The following is a 23655-nucleotide window of genomic DNA, read 5'->3' on the forward strand; positions in this document are numbered from 1 at the left end:
GACAATTCTCCACCAGATGATACTAACTTTACCTTCAGCAGATGAATCCATTGCAAAAAAAAAATTATTCATAATACAGGCAATTTCGTGTTTGCACATATAGAATACGTTTTAAACCTTCACCGTAATTAATCTACCTTACCCAGCACCAGGCATCCTTTACCTTCCCCCAAAATAATTCACCTTAAAATTCTTCGTATACACCAACCCCATCAGAATCCTCTTTTTCTTTGTTCTAAATTTGATTTAGAGATATTGTTTGCCTCTGAAACTAGCTTTTACATGTTAATTTAAGATAACAGCGTGATAGCAGTCTTATTCCCCAAACATCTCATTTACTTCTACTATCATGTTAATACAAAATTACTAGTTTTATACATATTAATTTAAAATTACTGCATGCGCCTTACTCCCCAAACATCCCATTTACTTCTTCTATTGTGTTAATATAAAGTTACTAATTTTTACATGTTAATTTCAAATTACTGCCTTTTTTCCCTAACTTCAAAATCATTCTCATCTACTTCTTCTTTCTTTCATTCTTTTTCTGGGTGAAACAATTTCATCAATCAAACATGACGTCAATGCCATGATATGTACAAACCTCTGCTTCTTTATTCTGAATTTGTTTCAAAAATGTTTTGTGCCCCCGAACCAGGTTCTACCAAAATGACTTTCACATTTTGATCTCTATGAGCATTTCTACTTCTTTCTTTTCATCCAGAAACAAAAGTATTCATAAGGACCAGACATGCTTCTTTTTGTGTGTGTGTGTGTGCGCGCGTGGGGGGGGGATGTTTCTAAGAAGCTCATACCCATGTTTTCTTATCTTTTTCTGTATTGAGAGTGTTTGCGACAACTGCAATTATCAAAAATATTTATGTCATATCAATCAGAAGGGCAACCTATTTCTAATAAATGACCTATTTCTCTTGTCTGTTCTAAACTGAAAATTTTTTGCTGTAATTTGGCAGTTTATACAAGTATTGCATCAAAAAAAAAAAATTAAGAATTCTCACAGTAGAAGTATTACATCAATAATCTAGACTGTTGATCCACATACTGTTTTATTTGCCTTGAGGATAATAGGAAAGTAGGTGTTTTTTTCTCATTATGCTGGTTAACGTCTCTGAATACTTTTCACACTTCTAAAACTTTGATTTAGCATAAAAACTATCACAAAATTTAATCATTTAACAACTTAAAATTAAAGTTACCAATGACTCTTTTTTCAACCAAAGTAATTTCTAACAATTTGGGTATTACTTTTCCTCACTACTACCATGATGTGGAAGAAAAATTAAATTTTCAGCCACTGTACCAGTAAAACTGCCGGAGTTGTAAAAAGTTGACGTACCAGAAAAGATTAACTACGGATAGCTTTTTCAATCATTAAAACACAAATCACCTAATGATGTATAATATTAAAGAAGTTAAGTTCAAACAAGATATCACCTTGCATATGCACTTCAAGATATCCACCACAGTGCCTAAATATCCAACATTATAAACTGGTAGAGCAAGAACCAAGTACCCATAATGACCTGGACACTCTCTAAAATTACCATGACATGTTTCACAACATCCACTCTTGTTTGGAGGTCCCTGAAATCCAAAACTTCCTATAATCAAGATATGGAAATCAGCATCAAAGACACAAAAAAGTAATTGGTAGACAAAAAATATATAAAGGGAATCTCAGAGAGAAACACGAAGCTCAGGGTTGTTGTTCCATCGTCTACTCCTAAATCAATATAACTTCATTTAGCTTCTGCTCATTCAAACTACTATGAGTGGCTCATCAATTGTTGGCAATTATAAAACTGTAGAACAGCTCGTAATTTTAAACTAAGATTTATTTCCCATTCTTTTACCAAAAAATCCTTTTATAGACTTTCTGCTGTCCTAAATTCGAATGAGGAAAGAAGCAAAGAAGCACCAACAACATAAACTTTTTGCCTATAGAGAACTTTATGGTGTGAAAAGAGCAAAATTACAAAACTGCTTTTGAAGAAATAGAAATTCCAGTTTGGAAATTAAAATTGGTGCTCTTGTTTAATTTTTCTTTTGGTGCTCTCATCCAACTTCTTCGTCTCTTGGATAGTATTCGGCACATGTTCTGTCAGAGTTGGGACTCATGAAACACAGATCTTAATTCTAGCTAAACCGAAATTGTATACATGTATTTACTATGAATTTTCCAACTAAGCTTGAAGGAATAAGCAAGCAATTCTCTCAACTTTCTTCTTACTGAGAGTGTTTGGCTGTACTTTATCAGAGTCCTAGAAAAGACAAACTTCATGCCAAACCAATTAAGTCTAAGTCTTCATTCCTGAAATACTCATCTCCGAAAAGGTTGCATATGCTATGCTCCAAAAACAAATAGACATGTTGTCTTAGCATAATTATCTTATTTTGAGATACCCCCCCCCCCTTTTCACACTGCACTACCAAAAAAAAGGGCAAATTACAGAAATTACATACTTTTAAGGCAAAATTACAATTTATTCCTTAAAAGTTTAATTACAGAAATCCCTCAAATGGATACAATAATATAAGCGATACAATAATATAAGCGTTGATACACTAATTTGATGTGCGAAAATGAGGGATTTTGGAGATTTGTAAAACTTATAGGGGATAATGGTAATAAGTAAACTAAAAGGTGGGATTTCTGTAATTTTTCCAAAAAAAAAAACTAATTCCTCATTTCATCTATTTTGCTCTATTAGGCCCATTTCATTCCAATACTACAAAATTCATCTTCTAAGACAAATCGAGAGTTCTCATTCACCCCACCACCACAACACCCCCTCCCCAACAAAAAAAGAAGAAGTTCCCTGAAACTAGAAATACTCCAAATCTCACAGTTATCTCTACACAGAGATACAAGTCTCTAACCATAAAGACTCCTAATGCACACACGAACCTAATTACTGTTCTACACGTTCCAACTTCTTAAAACAAATGGAAAGCTATTTTCCTTGCATCAAAATCTTCAAAATTCAAAAGGATACAAGCTAGAAACTAAAGATAACATTCATCTATATAAAAACAGAATTTCACATTCCTTTTCTACAGTCAGATAGCACGGCATACCATCATTCTGGGAAGTCAGATTTCTCTTAATTTGGTGTAAAAATTGTATATTTATGACAAGAAACAAAACTAAACTGCATTTTGCTCCCTGCAACCCCAAAAAGAATCCAGGGCAACAACTATCCCTCCATAAATTGAACCACAAATTATATACTAGTATAGCCTTCTATCACGATGAACAATGTAGATAAGAGAGTTACCATGCGGGGGTCTAACAAGCCATTTTGAATAGGCTTTTTAGTAGATTCATAGTAAAGCCCAAGGTAGACTTCAACTTCAGCTGATTTCAAAATTTCAGACTCTGAGAAGAGAGAAAATTTAATGCTTTTTCTGTCCAACAACAATAAAAACAAAATAGATACAATCAAAATCCAATCATGAAAACATTAACCCCAAACAACATTCAAAAAAAACAGAAAACATAATCAAAAAAAAAAAATGATCACACAACTACTAACATCTTTCTAGGGCCAACATCTTCAATGTAGGGCTGTTTGGTGACTTGCAACGAATTTTGTATTCCCTTCATCTTCCTGGGCACCACCCAGAAAACTCAAAAAGGACAGTTTTTTTCTGGGGTTTAAGCAGATGCTTACTGGGGTTTATGGGGCGCCAGTGACAACGATGGACTGTTTATATATGAAGTATAGAGAAACCCTAAGTGGCCTTAATTAAAAACGAAGGCGGCGAGAGCAAAGTTCGTTCTAGGTTAGTTGGTAAATATTGTTTAGTTTTTTCGCCACCTTTCAAAGGGTTGTGGGTTCGATTCTCACCACTCTCAAATTTTTAGTTGTTTTTCCTTTTAAAAAAAAAAAAAAAACTCACAGATAAATTAATAAAACAATTCTTCTTATTTATAATTTTTTAATAGGTGTGTAAGCACAAATGAACAACTAATACTATAAAATTAAGGAAATACTATGTTTGTGAGCATTGTGTTATTCCGTCACTATATGTAACTGATTTTTTTTTGGCAATAAGATATGAATATTATCATACAACTTAATCAACTCAGCAGTCTAGTGATCTTTACAATCTAAGAGCATCTGGTGATCTAAATCCCCTTCTAGAAAGATTATTCAGCTTTGAACTAGACCTCCAACGCACTTGCTAAGAAAAAAGAAAAAGAAAGCAAACAAAACCTATATTAATTACAAATTATCTATATCAAAACTTGGCATCTTCTTTCTTTTCGAGATCCTGTGAACATGCTCGCCCTTTCTCTGCTGATTTTATTTTTTGTATTGTGTCGTTATAAACCTTGTGTCTATATTCAAACCCTTGTACACTCTCTAGTTCCTTGTTATCATGCATAATAGATCAAGGCACATAATCACCCTTTGTCTAGGTAGCATAGTAGAAATCCAAATTAGATCTGCTTCCCTCAGTCTAGTCAGTGGTCCCAACATATCAATACTTTATACTAGTTTATATTTGATGATAAAGTGAAAGAATTGAATGGATTTATAGGCTTTCAATTCCTTTGATATAGATAATTTTTAGAAGAACTTTCACAACTATAATAAACTTAATTATGTTTCATAGCTATAGTTTGCATATGGGTTGTAGCTATAGTTTAAGGAGCCTCGTTTATATAATTCGCGAATTTGTATAATTCGTAGGTTCGTATAATTCGCAGGTACATTTGTATAATTCAGTTATTTTTGTATAAACTAAAAATAACAAATTTATACAATTACAAACATCAAAAGTGTAAACAAGTATACAAATTATATTATACAAATTCCAAATTATACAAAAGTTATACAAATTATATTATACAAATTCCAAATTATACAAACATGCGAATTATACAAAACTAGAAAGTTGAGCCGCGTAATTATAGCTAAAAGTAGATCGTAAATTATAATTAAGGCAAACTATAGTTATGTTAAGTAATTAACTAGTATATGTTTGCTTGCGTAATCTTTCCAATTTTTTATTCCAGTGTTTAGAATATTTGAATGAAGCATATTAATATTTAATTATCTAAAATGTATATCTTGAACCTCTTTATTTGTGAATGACCACAAATTTTCTAAAGTAACATTCCACCGTTTAATTATATATAATTTGTGTCAAGTTTTTTTTATTTTTTGCTTAAAATCTGAGGATAGTATACTTTTGTTTGATAAAAGAAATGAAACAATTATGCTTTGATAGTGATTGTAGAAATAGTTAATAGTGATGGTGGTAAAATATTAGTTGTTATTAGTGGTTAGTTATGATATAGTGGTGCTAGTTGTAACGGTGAAGGTGATTGGTTGGGGTTGTGATGATTGTCATAATAGAAGTGAATGATTGTGGTGTTGGTGGTTGTACCAGTGAAGTTAATTGATGTTAGTATGTAATTGGTGGTGACTGAAGAATGTGTGGTGGTTGATGATGTGTTTGTAATAGTTGGTGACGGTGTTAGTTTTGATGATAGAGGCGGTTGATAGTAAAGATTGATCGCATTGATGGTAGTGGCTAATAGTAATGATGTAGGTGGCAACAATGATGTTTGTAATCGAAGAATGTATGATAGTAATTGGTGGCGGTGCTAGTTGTAACGATAGAGTTTGTTGGTAATAAAAAAAAAAGTCTATAGTGATGATAATGGTTGTAGAGGTGGTTGTGGCTACAAAGACTATAAGAATGGTGCTAATGAATATAATTATAATGATTGAGGAAGTAAGTGTAGTAACACTTGAAAGTAATGGTTAACAATTATGATATCAGATATAGTTGATGATAAACGAGGATAATGGTGGTTGACAATAATAATGGTCATGATGGCAGATGTGGTTAGTGGTGGTGTCGGATGATTATGAATAGAGTGATAATAAATTATCCATACATAATACTATTTAATAATATTAATTAAAATTATGTTATAGATTTCTACTATATAGAAGCATGATAAATTAAGACGACCAAGGCTATATTTGTAATTTTACACAATATCCAATTTCTATTAGAGATTTCCCAACACAGAGACAACAACATATGTCTAGAAACATCCATACGTCTCCTTCACTATTTTTTAGGCTTTCAAGAATGGTCTGTTTCTTCATCATCTCAAGAACTTTTTGTAAGCTGAAGCAATAGAGATTTGAAAGGCATTGAATCGGTCTTTATGAATTAATTGATCAATGATTAGTATTTTATCAAATGCAAATTTTATGGTGCAAATATTGCAAAAAGAAGATAACAATATTGTGGAAAATAGATATCACTTGTGAAAATATATGAAGATCGATGAACTTTTTCAAAGATATAAGCATTTTATATATTCCTTGAACACGAAATGTTTTAACTCATAATCTAACACAATTCTTTATTTCCTTGTTGCATAGTATTTTTTGGAATTCAACTTTCTCAATTTGAGTTGCAAACGACACATTTATGTCGTATGAACATTTGAAACAAATTATTAAGTAATGTCTTGAAATTGTTTATTGGAAAAAATAGTTTAAAGTACAAAAATTCCATACATTGCCGGCTAATTACATCCTATCCCGGAAGTTTCCTCAATTACAAAATTCTCAAATTTTTCATTGCTTTCGAATACATTTCTTGGTTGTCTGATACATTGCAAATGATACATTATTTCTTGCGGAAATGAATTCGAGAGGGGATAAGTATTTCTCCGATAAGGGATGGCTGTAGGAATGAGAAAATGATCAAAATGGTCCCTAATATATGAGGGTTACTTTATTTTGATCTTTAATATATTTCACATATGGTCCTGAATGTATATTATAAAAGGTACTTAATTTGATCCTTTGCCCTAAAAGTAACAAATCCATAAGTTAAATTTAACGTTAGGGACCATGAAAAAATAAAAATACCAAAAGCTCCCTTTCTCCTTCATTATCTATGTCTTCCCATCAGAAGATCTGTTTCAGAGAGTTTGTGTGTTGTTTTTTTTTTTACCTTAGCCATCAAAAGGAACATAAGATTTGTTAAAAAAAATTGTGACGTATTGGCTCTCAATAGAGACATTAACAATTCTAAATATAGGATCAAATCTTATAATATCAATAACAACGTAAAAAAATAAACTAATTTTCTAATTTAATACTAAAAAATATAATTTTTTTAGAAATCCTAATTTTGGATTAGAGCTAATAAACAATGGGAACAGAGGATGGGTGGAGGAGGGACTGAAGTGGAGAGTAACGACTGGCTGGTGGACGAGCGGCGGTGTGTCAATGACCTAGAACATTATAATCGCTGGAGAAGAGAGAAGGGAGAAGAATTAGGCCAAGCTTTTCAGCTATGCCTGATGAAGGAGATGGGAGCTTTTGGTATTTTATTTTTTAGTGGGCTTGCCGTTAAATTTAACTTATGGATTTGTTACTTTTAGGACAAAAGACCAAATTGAGTACCTTTTATAATACATTAAGGACAATATGAATCATGTGGAATATATTAAGGATCAATGTAAAGCAACCCTCATACATTTTGATTGTTTTCTCCGGCAGGAATAGAAATGTATTCGAAAGGAGATTTTTGTAATTTTCTTAAATGTTAACTTTTTTTTAGAGATTATGATATACTTATTAAATTATATTGGGCCCATACGACGGGCCTTAAATTATTTATTAGTATTAATGAAACCCTGATTTTGAAATAGGTAGAAAGTCAAGTGGAACTCAAAAGTTAAAATCATAAAACCCTAACAAAAATCCTAGCTCAACAGAAGCATAGCAAAATGAAGAGGGTATCAGCTAAAGTTGAATCTACAATCCCAATCTCTCTCTCCGCCGCAGCAAAATCCCTCTCCAAATTTGCTGCATCAGACCACGAAGCATCACATGCTGTTTCCTTATATCTCCAAGGTGCTGCTGATTCATTCAACAAGCTTGTTAAGATTCAGCAGAAACTCAGTGTGAAAAAGGAGCCTCATGTCAAAGTTGAAGAAATTTCAGAAAAGAATAATCGGGATGTGGGTTTAAAGGTTGAAAGTACAGTGAAGAATGAAGATATCCCAAATGGGTTCCGACAAAACAAGAAAAGCAAGAATCTTGTCAAGGAAGAAAACCCGGAAGCTGAGGCTAAGACCAAAAATTCATCAAAAATTGATAAAGTGAAGGGTCATAAGTTGATCAAGACTGAACAAAAACTCGATATAGGGGAAGAAGAGATGGAAACATCCAACCAAAATGAGCTGGAGTTTGTTAAAATAGATAGGGAGCTGAAGTTGAAGGAAGTTAAGGAAGATGGTATGACGAGTAGAGATAATAAGAAGAAGAAGAAGAAGAAAAAGAAGGATAGTGGCGCTGGTGACAGTGAACACGAGGTGGGGAAGGTGCAAGAAGATGGGAAGAGTATGGATCCTGATGCTGGTTCTGCTTCAGCAGAGCAGAGTAGCAAGAAAAAGAGTAAAAAGAGAAGAATTGAAGGTGATGAGTAATTGAATTTAGTTGAGTCTAGTTGCTGTTGTTGCTACTATTGTTGAGGATCAGAGTTAGTGTAACACCTGCGGAAATCCTCTCCCTTGCGTTTGTCATTGCTAGAGCTGTATTGATATATCGTTTCAAGTAATTTTGTCGAGATATGATTCAAATTTGATATGGTCTACATATCAGAATGAATTTAGGATTCAAACTATTTTTTTTTTAGTATAGGTAGCATTTTTCGGATTCAATCTATATTACTAGCAGAAGCATATGGTTGTATACATTGAGCAAATCAAAGCTAACATGTTTTTGTTCATTTCTGTTTCTTCACATTATTTAAATTTGTGTAACTTCTTTGCTAATTATTGGAGATTGTTGTTGGTTGGTTAAGTGGTGGTTATTCACTTGTATGACTCAATAGCACACTTTTGGATATGTTTTTCTCACTTCTTCCTAGTTCTCACATGCTGAACCCTTGAAAGTTGTAGCTAGGTTGTCCATTAGCTTCAGTCGAAGAGGAAACGGAAAAGAATGCAAGTTTTAAAGGAGTTGTTCAGTTAACTTCAGAACCAGAGCATGTTTTATCGAATCTGTTTTTCTATGTTAGCATAGTCTGACTGCCTTCTTTGAGCTAAAGGATTTGAATTGAGCAATTCAACAAGGAGCAAGAGTTCACTTGGGATGAATTATGATGGTTGAACTGCAAGCTAGTCAATGTTTCACATTCATGTAAACCCATTAACATGTTTTAACTAGAAGCTATCATAATGTACATTATTAGCTAGAGTGGGTAAGACAGTTGAGATTTCTCCATTCTTAATTAGAGGTCTTTCGTTCGATATTGCTCCATCTCCACAGGACAAAGCACCAGACTCGTAAATATGTTTTGTAAGCACTTTCCTGAAATCAAAGTTACGACTTAGACATAGTAAAGAATCAAACACGTGAGATAGAGACCTCTGTATCAACCAAAAGGTGGCACATCCAGATAATTAGTTGAGTTTGACAATAAGCAGTAATGGCAAAAATTCACTGGTTAGTGTAAGCATAGCTTGGCAATATCAAATGTACAAGCAACATAAATCATGGTAGGGTGAGGGGAGAAGGGGAGGAGGAGAGTAACCTCAACTAAAGAAGAGAGAACTTTGAACTCCAAGAAATGGCAGAAAACATATATAAATTTGTATGTTTTAGTATTCTCAATGTATGATTGTTGGCTTCTAATCTCTAGATCCGCCCATGGCCTTTTAATCTCTGAAAAGGCAAGCTTATTAGCATCTATAACTATCATTTTATTCTTGATTTTATTGCTTCTCTAATATGAGTTTCCTTTACTCCATTTGATAAATTTTAGTACTAATTTTTGTTGTTGGGAGTTTTTATAGCTTTCCTGTTTCAACTCCAACAGTTCTTTATAACTACTAAGTAGTTAGGAGGATGCAACTTCTAAATTTATACTTCTTGGGTCAAATAAAAAAAGATTAACTCAATAGTGAAGGTAACTAACTATATGAATTGAAATGGTTGCTGCTTGCGGGGAGCTTGTACGTGACACTGGGAGAGGAGTACATGGTGAGTTTATCTCCTTTACGGACATTGTGAGTTTTCTTCACTTGAAACCATGGTATCTCTTTGCTAGCCACTCTATCATAACTCCATTTATATCCATCCCAATGTCCAAACACTGTTTCTGTTCGAAAAAAAGTATGTGCAAGTATGTTGAAAATTTAAGTAAAAAAAGTGTAATTTACGTACTTGGCTCGTAAAAAAGAATCAGTATGACACGTGAAGGGTACTTACCCTATTTCTTATAGAAAAGAGAAATTTGCCATTGGAATTCATGAGATGAACTTGGTTGCTACATTTAATGTTGTAGTTGTCGATTCTATAAACAATTTGTCCTTTTTATAATGCATGAAAGCATCTTCTCCATTTGAACTCTAATATATATGTTGGAAACTTGATTTGTTTTTTCAAGTTAGCTACTGTCAGTTGTTGATTGATTTGTTGTGTGGGTATATTTGCATTGACTTAATACTTTTACAGATGTGTAGATTCCTTTTAAGATCACATCTCCTCCATTTGGACTCTAAATATGTATTCATCTAGTTATAGCATGTTAAACTTATATTTGATAGTAATATATTTTGCTTACTTGACGTTTGCAAGGTGTATGGCTTGTGTTTTAGTTTTTTTGTCTAAACATATATCTGATAGTAATCTATTTTGTCTAAACATATATCTACTATAGACCTTGGATAGTGGATAGGCATATTGTTTAGACAAAAATAGATTTGGGGAAGGTATTTACATGTAGGCCTTTCTACATTTTGTTAGATTCCCTGGCAAGTTGGGAAGTGTGCTGCTATAAGCTTTGCATCTGTGTCCTATTGTTTTAATAACCGTGGTGTTCGAGCCAGCGTGTGCACCTCAACTATTTCCATGGGTTGAGGAGGAAAAGCTGCTGGAAGAAAAGAAACGAAGAAGAAATAAAAAGAAAATGGAAAGGAATAAGAAAATAATAAAATTAATTTTTTAAAAATGAAATACACACGTGAAGCGCCTATGTTTCATCACTTTTACACAAATCTAATGGAATTGTTTGGGTTGTGCACCTCACTAATTCCATGAGTACACTTCATGTCCTATGATTATCATATTTCCTTGCATTTGTCCTATATCTGGTCTGTCATGGAATGCATTAAACAGACTATACTACTCAATACTTATGCAAAGATTAAGTTTTTAGCACCTTTAGAAATTGTAAATCTGGATTTTTGATGTTAAGACCACAGTAAGCGAACTACTTCAAACACGGAACATGGCCTACAAAGGATTATCTTAAACGGTTGCACTTGCTAAGAGGTTCTGTGACAGCTTTTCATATAGAAAATGATCTTTTATAGAGTCATCTGCAGACCAAATAAAGATACCATGAAGTGTTCCCTGACTCTTTAGTATGCTGCATGCATCAAAGAATCCATGTCTAGGAGACAAGCCACCACTGTTGTCAGTTCCAAAGCTAACTAGAATCTTGCCTCCTTTATAGTTATACATCTGAGTTTCAAAGTAGTGTAGGAACTGAGGAATGGTTGTGCCCTTTTCATAGGCATAAAATTGGAAGTTGACATAGTCTATTAGATGACCGTACTTTCTCCAGAGTGCTAAATAGTGCACCTGCACTGAATCATCTGCATATGGGGCTATTGATGTGTAAGTGACGACATTGTTCTGTTTAAGATAGTACAACAGTCTCCCAATGCACTCGGCGAATGTATCTGGATCTGCATTGAAGTGTTCATAATCTATATCTATTGCGTCCAGGTTATACTCTTTCACTATCTTGGTGATTGAATATATTGCATTTCTCACCCAAGAAGTAATTGAAGTAGGAGTGAAGGTGGCATTTTTACCATTCACTGTATCACCACCGAGACTCATTCCTACCTTAACGTTCTTATGCTTAGCCTTGATGGAAGAAATATGAGAAGGGGTGAGGTTATCAGTGTCCCAATAAACCAGGAAGTCACCATTAGTGGGTTCTGGTGATTTTGTGTTCGTGTAGTCTATAGCGAAGGATAGGAGGAAGTGAAACTCAATATTTGGATTAATTGGGACATCAGAGAATGTGACATTCTTGCCCTCAGCTCCAATGTATTCTCTGAAAACCCCAGGGCAGAATGCTGGAACTGCCTCGATCGTAGGGAAAATGTTGAAGAGAGCTTGAAGGACAAGAAGAGAGATGCAGAATTTTAAGGACTTCATGATTTGTTGTAGTTGGAAGGATCCCTTGTACTTCTTATTGGTATTTAACCAAAGTAGATGCCTATTAAAATATTTCTCCTTCAACAAGGCATTTGTTGTATGCATTGCCGACTACCCTATAAGGTTTAGATTCTATTTGTTCTTTTGTGAGTTTTGTCTCTTTTCAGGACCTGGTTTTGTAAGCATCCATACTATTAATAGATTATGTGTCAGCTGGAAGCCAATCATTGACTTTCTTGGCATTTCTAAGGACGGCTCAATTGTTTCTTCTTAGGTAAGTGATCGAATTTGGACAGTTTATATGACAACTTGTGGGGTATGAATGCTTTGAACGGCTGGTACTGCATTGTCTTTTTCTTGTTTGTAAGAATAAGCTGGAATAAGTTATTCCGCAGGATGTTTGAAAGGCTTGTACATAGACACTAAATGGTGGTTCTTCACTTGAATAACATAGTAGTAGCACAATTTTGGAGAGCTTTTCTCACTTCTATCTAATTCTCACATGATATTGAAAGTTAAACCAGGTAAATCCATCTGCCTAGAAATATTTCGCGCCAAATGCATTGAGAGTGATGATGCAGATGAAGCAAAGTGCAAGGGTTTGGGAAAATACAGGACATATGCTGGTGGGACTGCAAGCTGGTCAAGGAACTTGTACGTTTTACTTTCTTTACTCAAGATACTGAACGGATTGCTTGCTTTTGAAACCAGAAAATTCTTAATTGTGTATTTTCTAGGCGACTAATTCAAGGCATAATAATGGAAACCAAGTGCCTGCTAGTCTTAACCTTTATATTCACGCATGCTGCTGCATTTTATAACATATCTGTACTCAGGTATAGGTGTTGTAACACGTCTACATGCTTAGACTTGAATAGAGCTGCTGGTCAGTCTAATTGACATGTTTTGCGTTTTGGTGAAATGCTTCGTGTCAGTCCTTTTAGTGTTCTAAACTATATTTAAAAACATAATTATTTTTCTGTGAGTCGTAAGCTTTAGCACATAATCGTAAATCTGAACTTGTTTGCATCAATATTTTGATTCTAAGACCACAATACAAGTACAACCTCATACATGTCTTATTTCCTAGAGAAGTCTCCGAAATAAGAAATAACATTCTAGCATTCCAATTTTTTATCTTTTGTCATGGCCTACAAAATATTGCCTTAAATCGATGCAAGATATCTAAGCTGCACTTGCTAAGAGGTTCTGTGACAGCTTTTCATATCGGAAGTGATCCTTCATAGAGTCATCTGCAGACCAAATAAAGATACCGTGAAGTTTCCCCTGGCTCCTTAGTATGGTGCATGCATCAAAGAATCCATGTTCAGGAGACAAGCCGCCAATATTATTAGTTCCAAAACTCACAAGAATCTTGCCTCCTTTATAGTTACATCTCTGTGTTTCAAAGTACTGCAGGAATTGAGGAATGGTTGTGCCCTTCGCGTAGGCATAAAATTGGAAGTTGACATAGTCTATTAGATGACCATACTTTCTCCAGAGTGCTAAATAATGCACCTGCACTGAATCATCTGCATATGGTGCTATTGATGTGTAAGAGATGACATTGTTTTGTTTAAGGAAGTACAACAGTCTCCCGATGCACTCTGCAAATGTATCTGGATCTACATTGAAGTGTTCATAATCTATATCTATTGCATCCAGGTTATACTCTTTCGCTATCTTGGTGATTGAATATATTGCATTTCTCACCCAAGATGTAATTGATGTAGGAGCAAAGGTGGCATTTTTACCGTTCACTGTATCACCACCGAGAGTCATACCTACCTTAACGTTTTTATGCTTAGCCTTGACGGAAGAAATATGAGAAGGGGTGAGGTTATCAGTGTCCCAATAGATCAGGAAGTCACCATTAGTTGGTTGTGGTGAAATTGTGTTTGTGTAGTCTATAGCAAAGGAGAGGAGGAAGTGAAACTCAACGTTCGGATTAATTGGAACATCAGAAAATGTTACATTCTTGCCTAGAGCTCCAATATATTCTCTGAAAACCACAGGACAGCTTGGTGAAACTGTCGCGGTTATACGTGAAATGGTCAAGAGAGTTTGAAGGACAAGAAAGGAGATGCAGAATTTGAAACACTCCATGATTTTTTGCAGTTTGAAGGATTCCTTGTACTTCTTGTTAGTATTTAACTAAAACTGATACCAATATTTAAAGTAGACATTTGTTACATGCTGCTCCAAACCATCATTTAAGGCTTAATTTCTGGTTGTTCTTTTGTGAGTTAACATTTTTTTTTTGCAGACCTGGTTTGGTATTTGGTAAAGCATCAATATAGTTTTAAAAAAAATGATGTGTTAGCTGGAAATTTGACATTGTATTGCTTGGCATCTTCTACAGACGGCTTAAAGTTTAATAATCTAAAATGTAAATTATACATGGACCTTGAAGTAGTCTTAAGTTACTTGTAACAATCTATTTGGACTTCAGTTTTGTGTTTGAAGTAGTCTTGCTGCATTTGCTTTTGCATTTGACAGCAAAATAAAATTCGCAAGACATAAGTGCAGTGACACAAGTTATGTCTGAAGGCATACAAAAGAAATTAAGCTTAAGGAATAAGTTTAGTGACGCAAGTTATGTTCAAATGACACAAATCAAGCACAATATAAATGTATATTAACTTTAGTTTAGTTTGATTTTAATAATTGAAAAAATCAACTAAAATTGATTCAATTTTGATTTTAACAAAAAATTGACCCAATTAGCAACGCATAATCACCTGTACCTCTAATATTAATTCTTACATAATTAATTTCTGCATTATTCATTTCTTTGAACCAAATGATCTCTGATTTTTTCTCTACAAAAGCAATCCGTTCCTTTGAGGCAAAGAAAGGTTATCTTCAAGTGACAAATATACGAAAAATAAATATAAATATGAAGAAATTTCTAAAATATCTTTCAATACTTCTTATCAATCATTATTTTTAAGTGTTTTCTAATGTAGTATTAGTACAATTAATGACATAATTGTCTCTCAAAATCTTCTTCGTATCCTTTCTATCATATTGGTGAAAGGAATTTAAAAAAAATAATTAAAATTTACGCAATACATGTTAATTTCAATACAACAAACAAAACATTAGTGCGTTAATTAATTATCTCTAAAAGCAAATGAAACAAGAAGATTAATATCATTAAAAGGTGGTTATTATCTTCAAGTAATCTAAACATCCAAGAATATTTCCTTTTTGTCCATATGAAGCAAAGAATGAGTATCAAATATATACTAAACTTCTTTTATATATAAAAACAAATGCATGTTTGTTTCATTAATGTTCTTCTTAATTTCTTTATATCAAATTAATCTCAATAGATTAATTAAAGATGATATTAATAAGCAAATTTAGAATAACATTAATTATTTTTATCATAAGTTTTATCTTTCTTGCTTCAGGTTCGGAGGTTTCCATCAAGCCCACAAGTGATAGCCTTTCAACAAAAAAGAAGGTATGATAATATATTTAAGAGAATATTTCAGAAATAGCAAAAATACTAGACATAATAAGGCTCTATAGCTATAGTTTCTGTAATTGTGCTTCATAACTATAGTTATGTTTGCTATGAAGGTTACGATTTGTATATTTCGCTTGCCCGTTTGTATATTTCGATTGCGAATATACAAACAAGATAAGTATATACAAATTCTATATTTATACATTTAGGATTTTTTCAAAACTCCGTTTGTATGTTTCACTTGTGAATATACAAATAGGGTAAGTATATACAAATTCTGTATTTATACAGGATTTTTTCAGAACTCTGTTTGTGTATTTCGCTTGCCAATATACAAACATGGTAATTTATTATGAATTTTTCATAAATCGTATACAAATAGTTAGGTAAGGATATACCAATTCTGGATTTATACAATCAAGAACCAAATTATATAAATTCTAGATTTATACAATCAGGAACTGAATTATACAAATTCTGAATTTATACAATTAGAAAATTAGAAAATTGAATAGCATAATTATATTCAAATGAGTGACAATACCTTATGTCTTGACAATTATTTTTTTCAGGAAAAGTGCACTTATTTTGTGACAATACAAACAACATGTACAAAAGGTGCAGACACCACAAATCATGTAAGTCTAAGGTTTGGTGATGAAAATTCCAATGACATTTTAGTGAACCATTTGAATTCTAAACATGTTAGAAGAGTTGATCCATTGGAACCACAAGTTCTTGATGACATCCCAAGAAAACCATTTCAATCTTGCATGATTGATCAATTTCAAGTCACTGGTCAATGTGTTAAATCACCAATTTGTTATCTATATCTTAAATTGGCTGGAAGTGATGATTGGCGTCCTGGTTTTGCTCAAGTTCAAGTCTTACAAGGACCTCATTTTAGCTCAAATATGTTTTATTTTCGACGATATTTGCCTCGTCGTGTATGGCATGGATTGGACCTTTGTGAGACACAAGTGACACCTTTTGGGTTAAAACGTAAGAGAAATGTTTTTGGAGATGAAGGTCCGTAGATTTTTCTGTGTCCTGTGAAAAGATGAAGGTCCGTAGATTTTTCTGTGTCCTGTGAAAATTATGAAAATAAAATATGATAATTTTAAACTTGTAATGTACTTTGAGTAATTGAATTTGAATGTATAGAGATAGAATTTCCGTTTTAAAATCACATTTCGTGTAAAAGGAAGTAATTTGAATCACTGTTATTTGATTCAATTCTGTTCTAAAAAGTTGAGGTACTTCGAATTGTTTGTTGACATGGACAAAGCTAGGGAAAACCTCTGGAATTGTTTCAGTATTGAATATATAAGAGTTTTGAATCGAATCTCTTTAGAAAGAAAATCGTTTGTCTCATGGTAGTCTGTTTCAGTTCCCTTAATATATTGGGTTAGTCATACACTTCATACATTCTTTTAGTGATTCACATGACATCATCAAATGATACAAATCTTAGATAAAGAATTTACAACGCACTAAAATACCTTCATTGGTGATCCTTTACTATATCAACATCTAGGGATCCTTGAAACATGTGATATTTTACATTGGTAAAATATACATAAATTCTGATAAAGCATGTAAAGAAACCACAACAATTTGGAACCAAAAAAACAAGGTTTAAAATGAGAATTTAATGATTTGAAAAATGTAGAGAAACCAACAATAATTTGTGAGGAAAACCCAACTTTTTGCTCTTTTTTTTTTTTTTTAAAAATAAAATAAAAAGGAACTTCCAATTAGTAGATTACCTATTAATCCTCCGTTCTAATTCTCAACCTTCATATTCTGATATCTACGGATATGTCTTCGGTGAAGTTGTGTTATATCCTACCTAAATACTTCACCACAATATTTCTTAGGCCTACCTCTACTCATTATCCAACTCACTACAACCAACCTCTCATACCTCTTTATCAAAACATCTACACATCTCTGAATCATTTCACCTCACTTCCCACATCCTGTCCTTCACAATCCACCTTATACCAAATATCATCCGTCTTAATCTTACCTTTCTTGATATATCCACACATCCAGCTCATCATTCTTATCTCTATCACTCTTATTTTCTCAACATAAAAGTTTTAATAATTAACCAACACTTTATATTTCATATAATCAATCTAACCATCATCCTGTAAAACTTATAAATCAAAATATAGAATTAAATATTATCAAAATATTAATAAATATTACCCTCCTTAAATTTACAATCATTATTTTGACCTGGTCTAAAGGGTGCAGTTTTAATTTCCATAGCCCCATCACCACCACTCTTATCCTCGCCTTTATCTCTCATAATATTTATCTATATAAATATATTTTAAAATAATATTTTTTTATTTATGTATCGACTATAGAAAAGTAAATAAAAAAATCACTTTATCATTTACTTTTCTTGCTGACGTAAATAGAATTTTTGTACTTAGAAGTATTAATAACTATAGATCCCTAATTTGACCCACTCAAACAGAGACACATTAAATTGATGAACAATAACAGAAGTAGAAATGATGACATTACTGAAATATTTGTAGATCAACCACTCAATTTGGCTATCACGACGTCACGTTTTTTATTTTTTTTGGGACATGTCATAAATACTCTTCATTTATTATTTGTACTTCTTGTGTTTATTTGGTATAACACCATTTATTATATTTTAATTTTATTTTCTTAATTTTTAAAAACTAAATTATTTTTTTCGTAATTCAATTTTAATTATTCATTTTGAATTATTATAAGTATTTTATCATAGTATTGATATTAATTAATTTATAGTTTTAAACCTTGAGAAATAATTTGGAGAAAAAATAATGAATGCTGAGGATAAACCATTAAAAAAAACTGTATTTTCTTGATTTAGAATACTGAACAAGTAAAAATAATTAGAGGGAGTAATTTATCACTTAATTGCTAATTACTCTTATTATTAATAGTGGTCATTTTAAAAATATTTAATTTATTATATCTAAAAAGTGATTATTCTTTAAGAAATGTGTCAAGTCAATGCTAAACGTCAAACAAATAAAAATATTGGGAGAAAGTATTATTTAATCTTACTACGTCGCCAATAAGGGAGTTCCTTTAATAAAGTCACAAAACCTTTGTATCATTTTTATATATTTGGAGGAAAATATATCAAATGTACCTTGATATATTTAAATCAAATACATAATCCAATTAATTGGATGAGCTATTACCTCGCCCTCCTAATTATCATCATAACTATCAGGTGCCCACATATATATGAATTCAAAAGATATATTGAGTCCGAAGGGTAAGGGGTTTTCATCGGGGCTCGAGAGAAGAAATAAATAAGGCCCCACAAGTTTGAAATTCATTGATAGGAATTTACACGAAAAGGGACGAGAAATTCTCAATGAAAAAAGTACTCTCTGAAATTGAACATGAAAATAATTTTTCATCAGATATTTTCTTTCTGTTATTACTTGTTCTGATTCTACATATTGATCATTTTGAACTAAAAGTAAAATTTTGGATGGAATATTCACATTATATATAATACCTTTACTCTCAATAGTTATATACAAGTCTATAAAACAAAAAAAAGGTAGGATGTTTATGACATGTATGTGTCGGATGAATCAAATCCTCATTGAATTTTATTTTTTCGTTAGATGAGGCTCACACATGTTCTCCAGTATGCCCCGTAAATACTCCACTGATATGAGAAGTTTTTAGTGTTAAATGAGTACTTGATTCTCCAATCGATTGACGTGTAATAGAACCTACAACTTTCCACAATTCAATCAGGTCGCATGAGTGTAGAATTACGACCATATAACATAATCGACAAATTTAAAATATACTCTTACAAGTAATTGAAATGAGTCTGACTCTAATACCAGAAATGAACCTTAGTCCTTGTGCAACTCCAATAACTAGCTCTTAATTAGGATGAGAATTGTCTAAGATCACCAATTATCCATTCCATATCCAAATGGGACTCTTAACCTAAACCTAACTTAAAAAATTAATTACCAAATAATAATTGATGATATTACTACAAAGTGATTTGACTTTTCATATATTTTGTAAAAGTACAACTCTCTAGGTCAGATATTTATATCTCTTTCTTTACTTTTCTGTAGGCCCTAATTTTCAAAAAAGCTGTGTAGAAGTTATCAAGTTGTGAGAAAATTATAGTAATCAGCACCACTCTCTGGTCAAATTCATCATTATGCATTCTGGCTTAATTAATGAATGAATGAAGTTGTTATATCTCCAATTTTTCATCAGATGATGGAGATATTTACAAAAAAAGAGTTTTAAGTTTTAATTTATTTACTAATAAAAAAAGAGATTGATCACACAATTAATATATTTATAAAGTACTTCTTCTGTTCATTTTTTATTTATCAAGTATCAACTTGACACACTTCTTGAAAAATAATAGATAGAAGGATAATTTTATTATGTTATACTTTGAATATAATAAATTCATAATATGAGAAATGTATTTAAACTATGAGTTTGTTCGGTATTACTGTAGGGAGGCCAAACACACTTATTTTGAGGAAAAAATTACTTTTAAAAAAAGGCGTTTGACAAATCAATAAAAGTGTTTTTAAATGGAAGCAGAAACAATTTTTTTATTGTTGGGAAAAAGCTAAACATTTGTGTTTTTAAAAAAAAACAGAAGCAGAAGCACAAAATTAATTTTTTAAAGACCAAAATAACTCTACCATATATACATATTTATCAATATATCCCTTTTATTTATTTATTTATTTATTTATTTATTTTTGTGGTGGATTTAATTTGTGAAATAATTTTAAATTTATTTTGCTTGATATTTTTAATTATATTTAAATCACCATATTAATATTATACCAATATTTAATTTTTTAATTAGACTATGTGAAATATTAATTGAAAATTTGAATATGTATGTTTTAATTTAATAAAAATAAATATTTAATTAAAATATTTATGATAGATATTTTAAGTAGTTTATTGCTATAAATAATCTTATTATTTAAAGTGCATTGATACTTGTCCTTTTCCGTCATTTGACTCTCAAAAGTACTTTTAATTTTTTTTTATCCAAACACAGTTTGTTTATCAAAAATACTATTCAAATGAATTAATCAAACACAAATTGCTTTTTCAAAGCATTTTTCTAAAAAGTTAATTTTAAAAAGTGCTTCTAAAAATAAGCGATTTTTAGCAGAAATGTCAAACATGCTCGAACTATAGTTAATAATGAGGATGATTAGAAACTAACTGATTTTTATCTCTCAATTTTCTAAAACAAGTAAATAAAATGGACATCTACTTTTAATATAGGAAACAAATAAAAATAGACATCTCTTCATTTTCACTTAATTTGATTTGAAAAATCAAGAGATAATTTATCATTTTATATTTGTTTTACCCTTATTATCTAGTACTATATCATTTTCAATTAATATTTCAACATATTATAATTTAGGGGTGATATAGTAAAATTATCATTTTATTTGTTACTTCTTAAGGGATATTCCAAGTCAAATATGGACAAGTAAATATAAACGAAAGAAGTACGTTTTTATTAATTTACTCCACTCGTCTCAAAATACTTGTTATATTTTTAATTTACACATTCCTTAAATTATTAATTAGGAGGAATATTTGACTATTTTTATTCATATTTATGCCTGATATAATCACTCTTCAACTTCATTAAATATTTAACATTATTTTGTATCATAATTGAGGTGTTTGTAGTATTCAAAAATAATTACTTCTAAGGGTAAAATGAGAAATAAATATTTTTTTCTTATACTTTTAAAATAATAAATATTTTTAATAAGGACCGCAAGTATTTTAAAATGGAGAAAGTGTAAGTCAAGATGACATTAAATAATTTTATCCCATTTTGCCCTTAATATTAAATGTTGTTGAAAGTAATCGATATTAATACACAACCAAATACTTTAGTATAAAATTGAAGAATTCAAACAAATGCTCATTATTGGTTGATATTATGATTTTCAAATACTTGATCATCTACTTTTATTTGTCTGTCATAACTCATATTAATAATAGATATCCATAAGTATTTATCTAATTTGAAAAATTTAAAAATAATTTATTATTTACTTTTTAATTTAATTTACCAATATTATTAATTATATACAATTTTCAATAAATTTTTTAAAATATTAAATTTATTATATTTAAAGAGTGATATAGTAAACTGATCATTTAATTTATTACTCTATTTAAAAAAATATATCAAATCAATATTAATTAAGTAAAAATGAAAAAAAAAAGTACCAACAAAAGAAAAATTCAAACAAGTAATTGTTGATTAATATTATAATTTTCAATATCACTAAAAGTAACTTAATATTATCCTTAAATATAGTGCATATTTACTGAAGGGGATAAAGATAAATTAATTAATAAATATTTTTTATTTATAATTACTTAACGAGCGTGCAACAGAGATCATGATATTTCTTATATTTCAATTTATATAATTTACTTTATTTTAATTAGTGTGAAAAAACATCTTTCTATATTTAATACTAATAATTTCCATATCCTTAGTGAGATACTCTATTAGACTAATTTATTACCACACAAGTATTTATGACTTATTATAGACCATAAATTTTAAAAGAATTTCTATCTCTCTTGAGTTTCGTGCCAAATCAAATTACTCTCTCTATTTAACAATAGTTGTCAATCATTGATTTGACATATTCCTTAAATAATAAATAATAGGATAATATTACTATATTATCCTTTGACTTTATAAATTAATGTTTTGAGAAATATGTTAGATGATAAAGGTAATGCTAAATGACCAGAAAATTTGGCCAGAAATTTAAAAAGTGTATAATATTTTTTATTTTAAAATAAACTAATTTTTCTTCTATATTTTAATTAAAATGTATTAAAGTTAAAAAGGTAAAAAAAATTAAAAAAGTAAAACAACATAGGTAAAATATCATTCTGGTCAAATTCTAAATATACAAATTATATTATTACCATATAAAGATAACAGACTGTTTCTGAATATGCAGATTATACTATTATTTGTTAAGATAAAGAGACTGTTTCTGATTATGCAGATTATACTTTTATCTTATAAAGATAGAGAGACTATTTTCGAAATATGTTCGGAGGGAGTATAACTTACTCATTATTTATGCATATTGGTGGTGAATTAAAAATGTTACTTACACATGTTGTGCTAATGAATGCAAAGGGAGTATAGAAATTAATGAAAAGATATGTCGGAGAGAGAAGAGTTACGCGCTGAGATTAGCAAATAACAACACACATTATTTAGCCGCCTTGAATTTAATTGGCTGCAAAAAAAAAGGAGGCTGTATAATTGATTTTTTTGTGCAAAAGATCATGATAATACAATCTCATTTAATGATCTCATTTAATGCAATTAAACCTACTTATTAAGTCGAGGAACTAATTTTAGCCGACCATAGCAAAGGAAGATTTATATAAAATAATTTTTTTTAAAAGTAAATAAAAGTCTTTTTTTTAACGGTTTAAGTTTTAGATCATAAGATAATCACATATTTTAATATGATATCAGAACATATTGGACAGTTTGATTGAATTTCACTCACTCATTATATATAAAAAGACAAAGAAAGAGTCAGGTATGCATAAGAGGAGACGTGTTAAGAATATAACTAATTGTAAATAAAATATGTCTAAGGAATCGTTGTATGAGGTATAATAATTCGAGGAAAAAATGTAGGATTATTTTATTACGACTGGTATAAGTTATTAAGTAGTCCTTGGATTATTTATCCTACTATTTTTGTCATAGTGATGAAATATATTATCTCGTACATAATGAAATAACTTATCTTGAAATAATTTATCTCGAAATAATTAATCTTGAAATATCTTGTTTCCAAC

At 30.9% G+C, this 23655-nt stretch overlaps 5 protein-coding genes across 5 annotated transcripts in view; 2 read left to right on the forward strand and 3 right to left on the reverse strand.

Annotated features, from left to right (window-relative positions):
• The window catches only part of LOC125831931 (DNA-directed RNA polymerase III subunit 1), a 32062-nt gene extending 28452 nt beyond the window's left edge, over nucleotides 1–3610 (reverse strand). The window contains exons 1-3 of the mRNA XM_049511048.1: nucleotides 3558–3610; nucleotides 3300–3429; nucleotides 1456–1605 (exon numbers count right to left, since the gene is read on the reverse strand). Of these exons, the coding sequence (XP_049367005.1) occupies nucleotides 1456–1605; nucleotides 3300–3302 (153 nt within the window). The 5' untranslated portion in view covers nucleotides 3303–3429; nucleotides 3558–3610. The remainder of the gene's footprint in view (nucleotides 1–1455; nucleotides 1606–3299; nucleotides 3430–3557) is intronic.
• Nucleotides 3611–7746: 4136 nt separating this feature from the next.
• LOC125831952 (uncharacterized) lies at nucleotides 7747–8767 on the forward strand. The gene has a single exon (XM_049511075.1). The coding sequence runs from the start codon at nucleotides 7799–7801 to the stop codon at nucleotides 8498–8500; it is 702 nt and encodes a 233-aa protein (XP_049367032.1). The 5' UTR covers nucleotides 7747–7798; the 3' UTR covers nucleotides 8501–8767.
• Nucleotides 8768–11188: 2421 nt separating this feature from the next.
• Nucleotides 11189–13176, reverse strand: LOC125831946 (chitinase 2-like). The gene has a single exon (XM_049511068.1). It carries the CDS (start codon nucleotides 12354–12356, stop codon nucleotides 11328–11330), a length of 1029 nt encoding a protein of 342 aa, XP_049367025.1. The 5' UTR covers nucleotides 12357–13176; the 3' UTR covers nucleotides 11189–11327.
• An 89-nt stretch (nucleotides 13177–13265) lies between these two features.
• Nucleotides 13266–14399, reverse strand: LOC125831965 (chitinase 2-like). Its single transcript, XM_049511088.1, has one exon. It carries the CDS (start codon nucleotides 14355–14357, stop codon nucleotides 13437–13439), a length of 921 nt encoding a protein of 306 aa, XP_049367045.1. The 5' UTR covers nucleotides 14358–14399; the 3' UTR covers nucleotides 13266–13436.
• Nucleotides 14400–15580: 1181 nt separating this feature from the next.
• On the forward strand, nucleotides 15581–16766 carry LOC125831992 (embryo-specific protein ATS3A-like). The gene is made up of 2 exons (XM_049511119.1): nucleotides 15581–15723; nucleotides 16302–16766. The coding sequence occupies exons 1-2, from the start codon at nucleotides 15601–15603 to the stop codon at nucleotides 16764–16766; spliced, it is 588 nt and encodes a 195-aa protein (XP_049367076.1). The 5' UTR covers nucleotides 15581–15600.
• Nucleotides 16767–23655: the final 6889 nt, after the last annotated feature.

Source organism: Solanum verrucosum, unplaced genomic scaffold (assembly GCF_900185275.1).
Source record: "Solanum verrucosum unplaced genomic scaffold, falcon-dt-bn FXZP01000042.1, whole genome shotgun sequence".
NCBI lineage: Eukaryota > Viridiplantae > Streptophyta > Magnoliopsida > Solanales > Solanaceae > Solanum > Solanum verrucosum.

Coding starts and splice junctions, on each gene's coding strand:
- LOC125831952 (XM_049511075.1), top strand. CDS start 7,799: ATGAAGAGGGTATCAGCTAAAGTTGAATCTACAATCCCAATCTCTCTC.
- LOC125831946 (XM_049511068.1), bottom strand. CDS start 12,356: ATGCATACAACAAATGCCTTGTTGAAGGAGAAATATTTTAATAGGCAT.
- LOC125831965 (XM_049511088.1), bottom strand. CDS start 14,357: ATGGAGTGTTTCAAATTCTGCATCTCCTTTCTTGTCCTTCAAACTCTC.
- LOC125831992 (XM_049511119.1), top strand. CDS start 15,601: ATGATATTAATAAGCAAATTTAGAATAACATTAATTATTTTTATCATA. Junction 15,724..16,301: donor GCCTTTCAACAAAAAAGAAG/GTATGATAATAT, acceptor TATTTTTTTCAG/GAAAAGTGCACTTATTTTGT.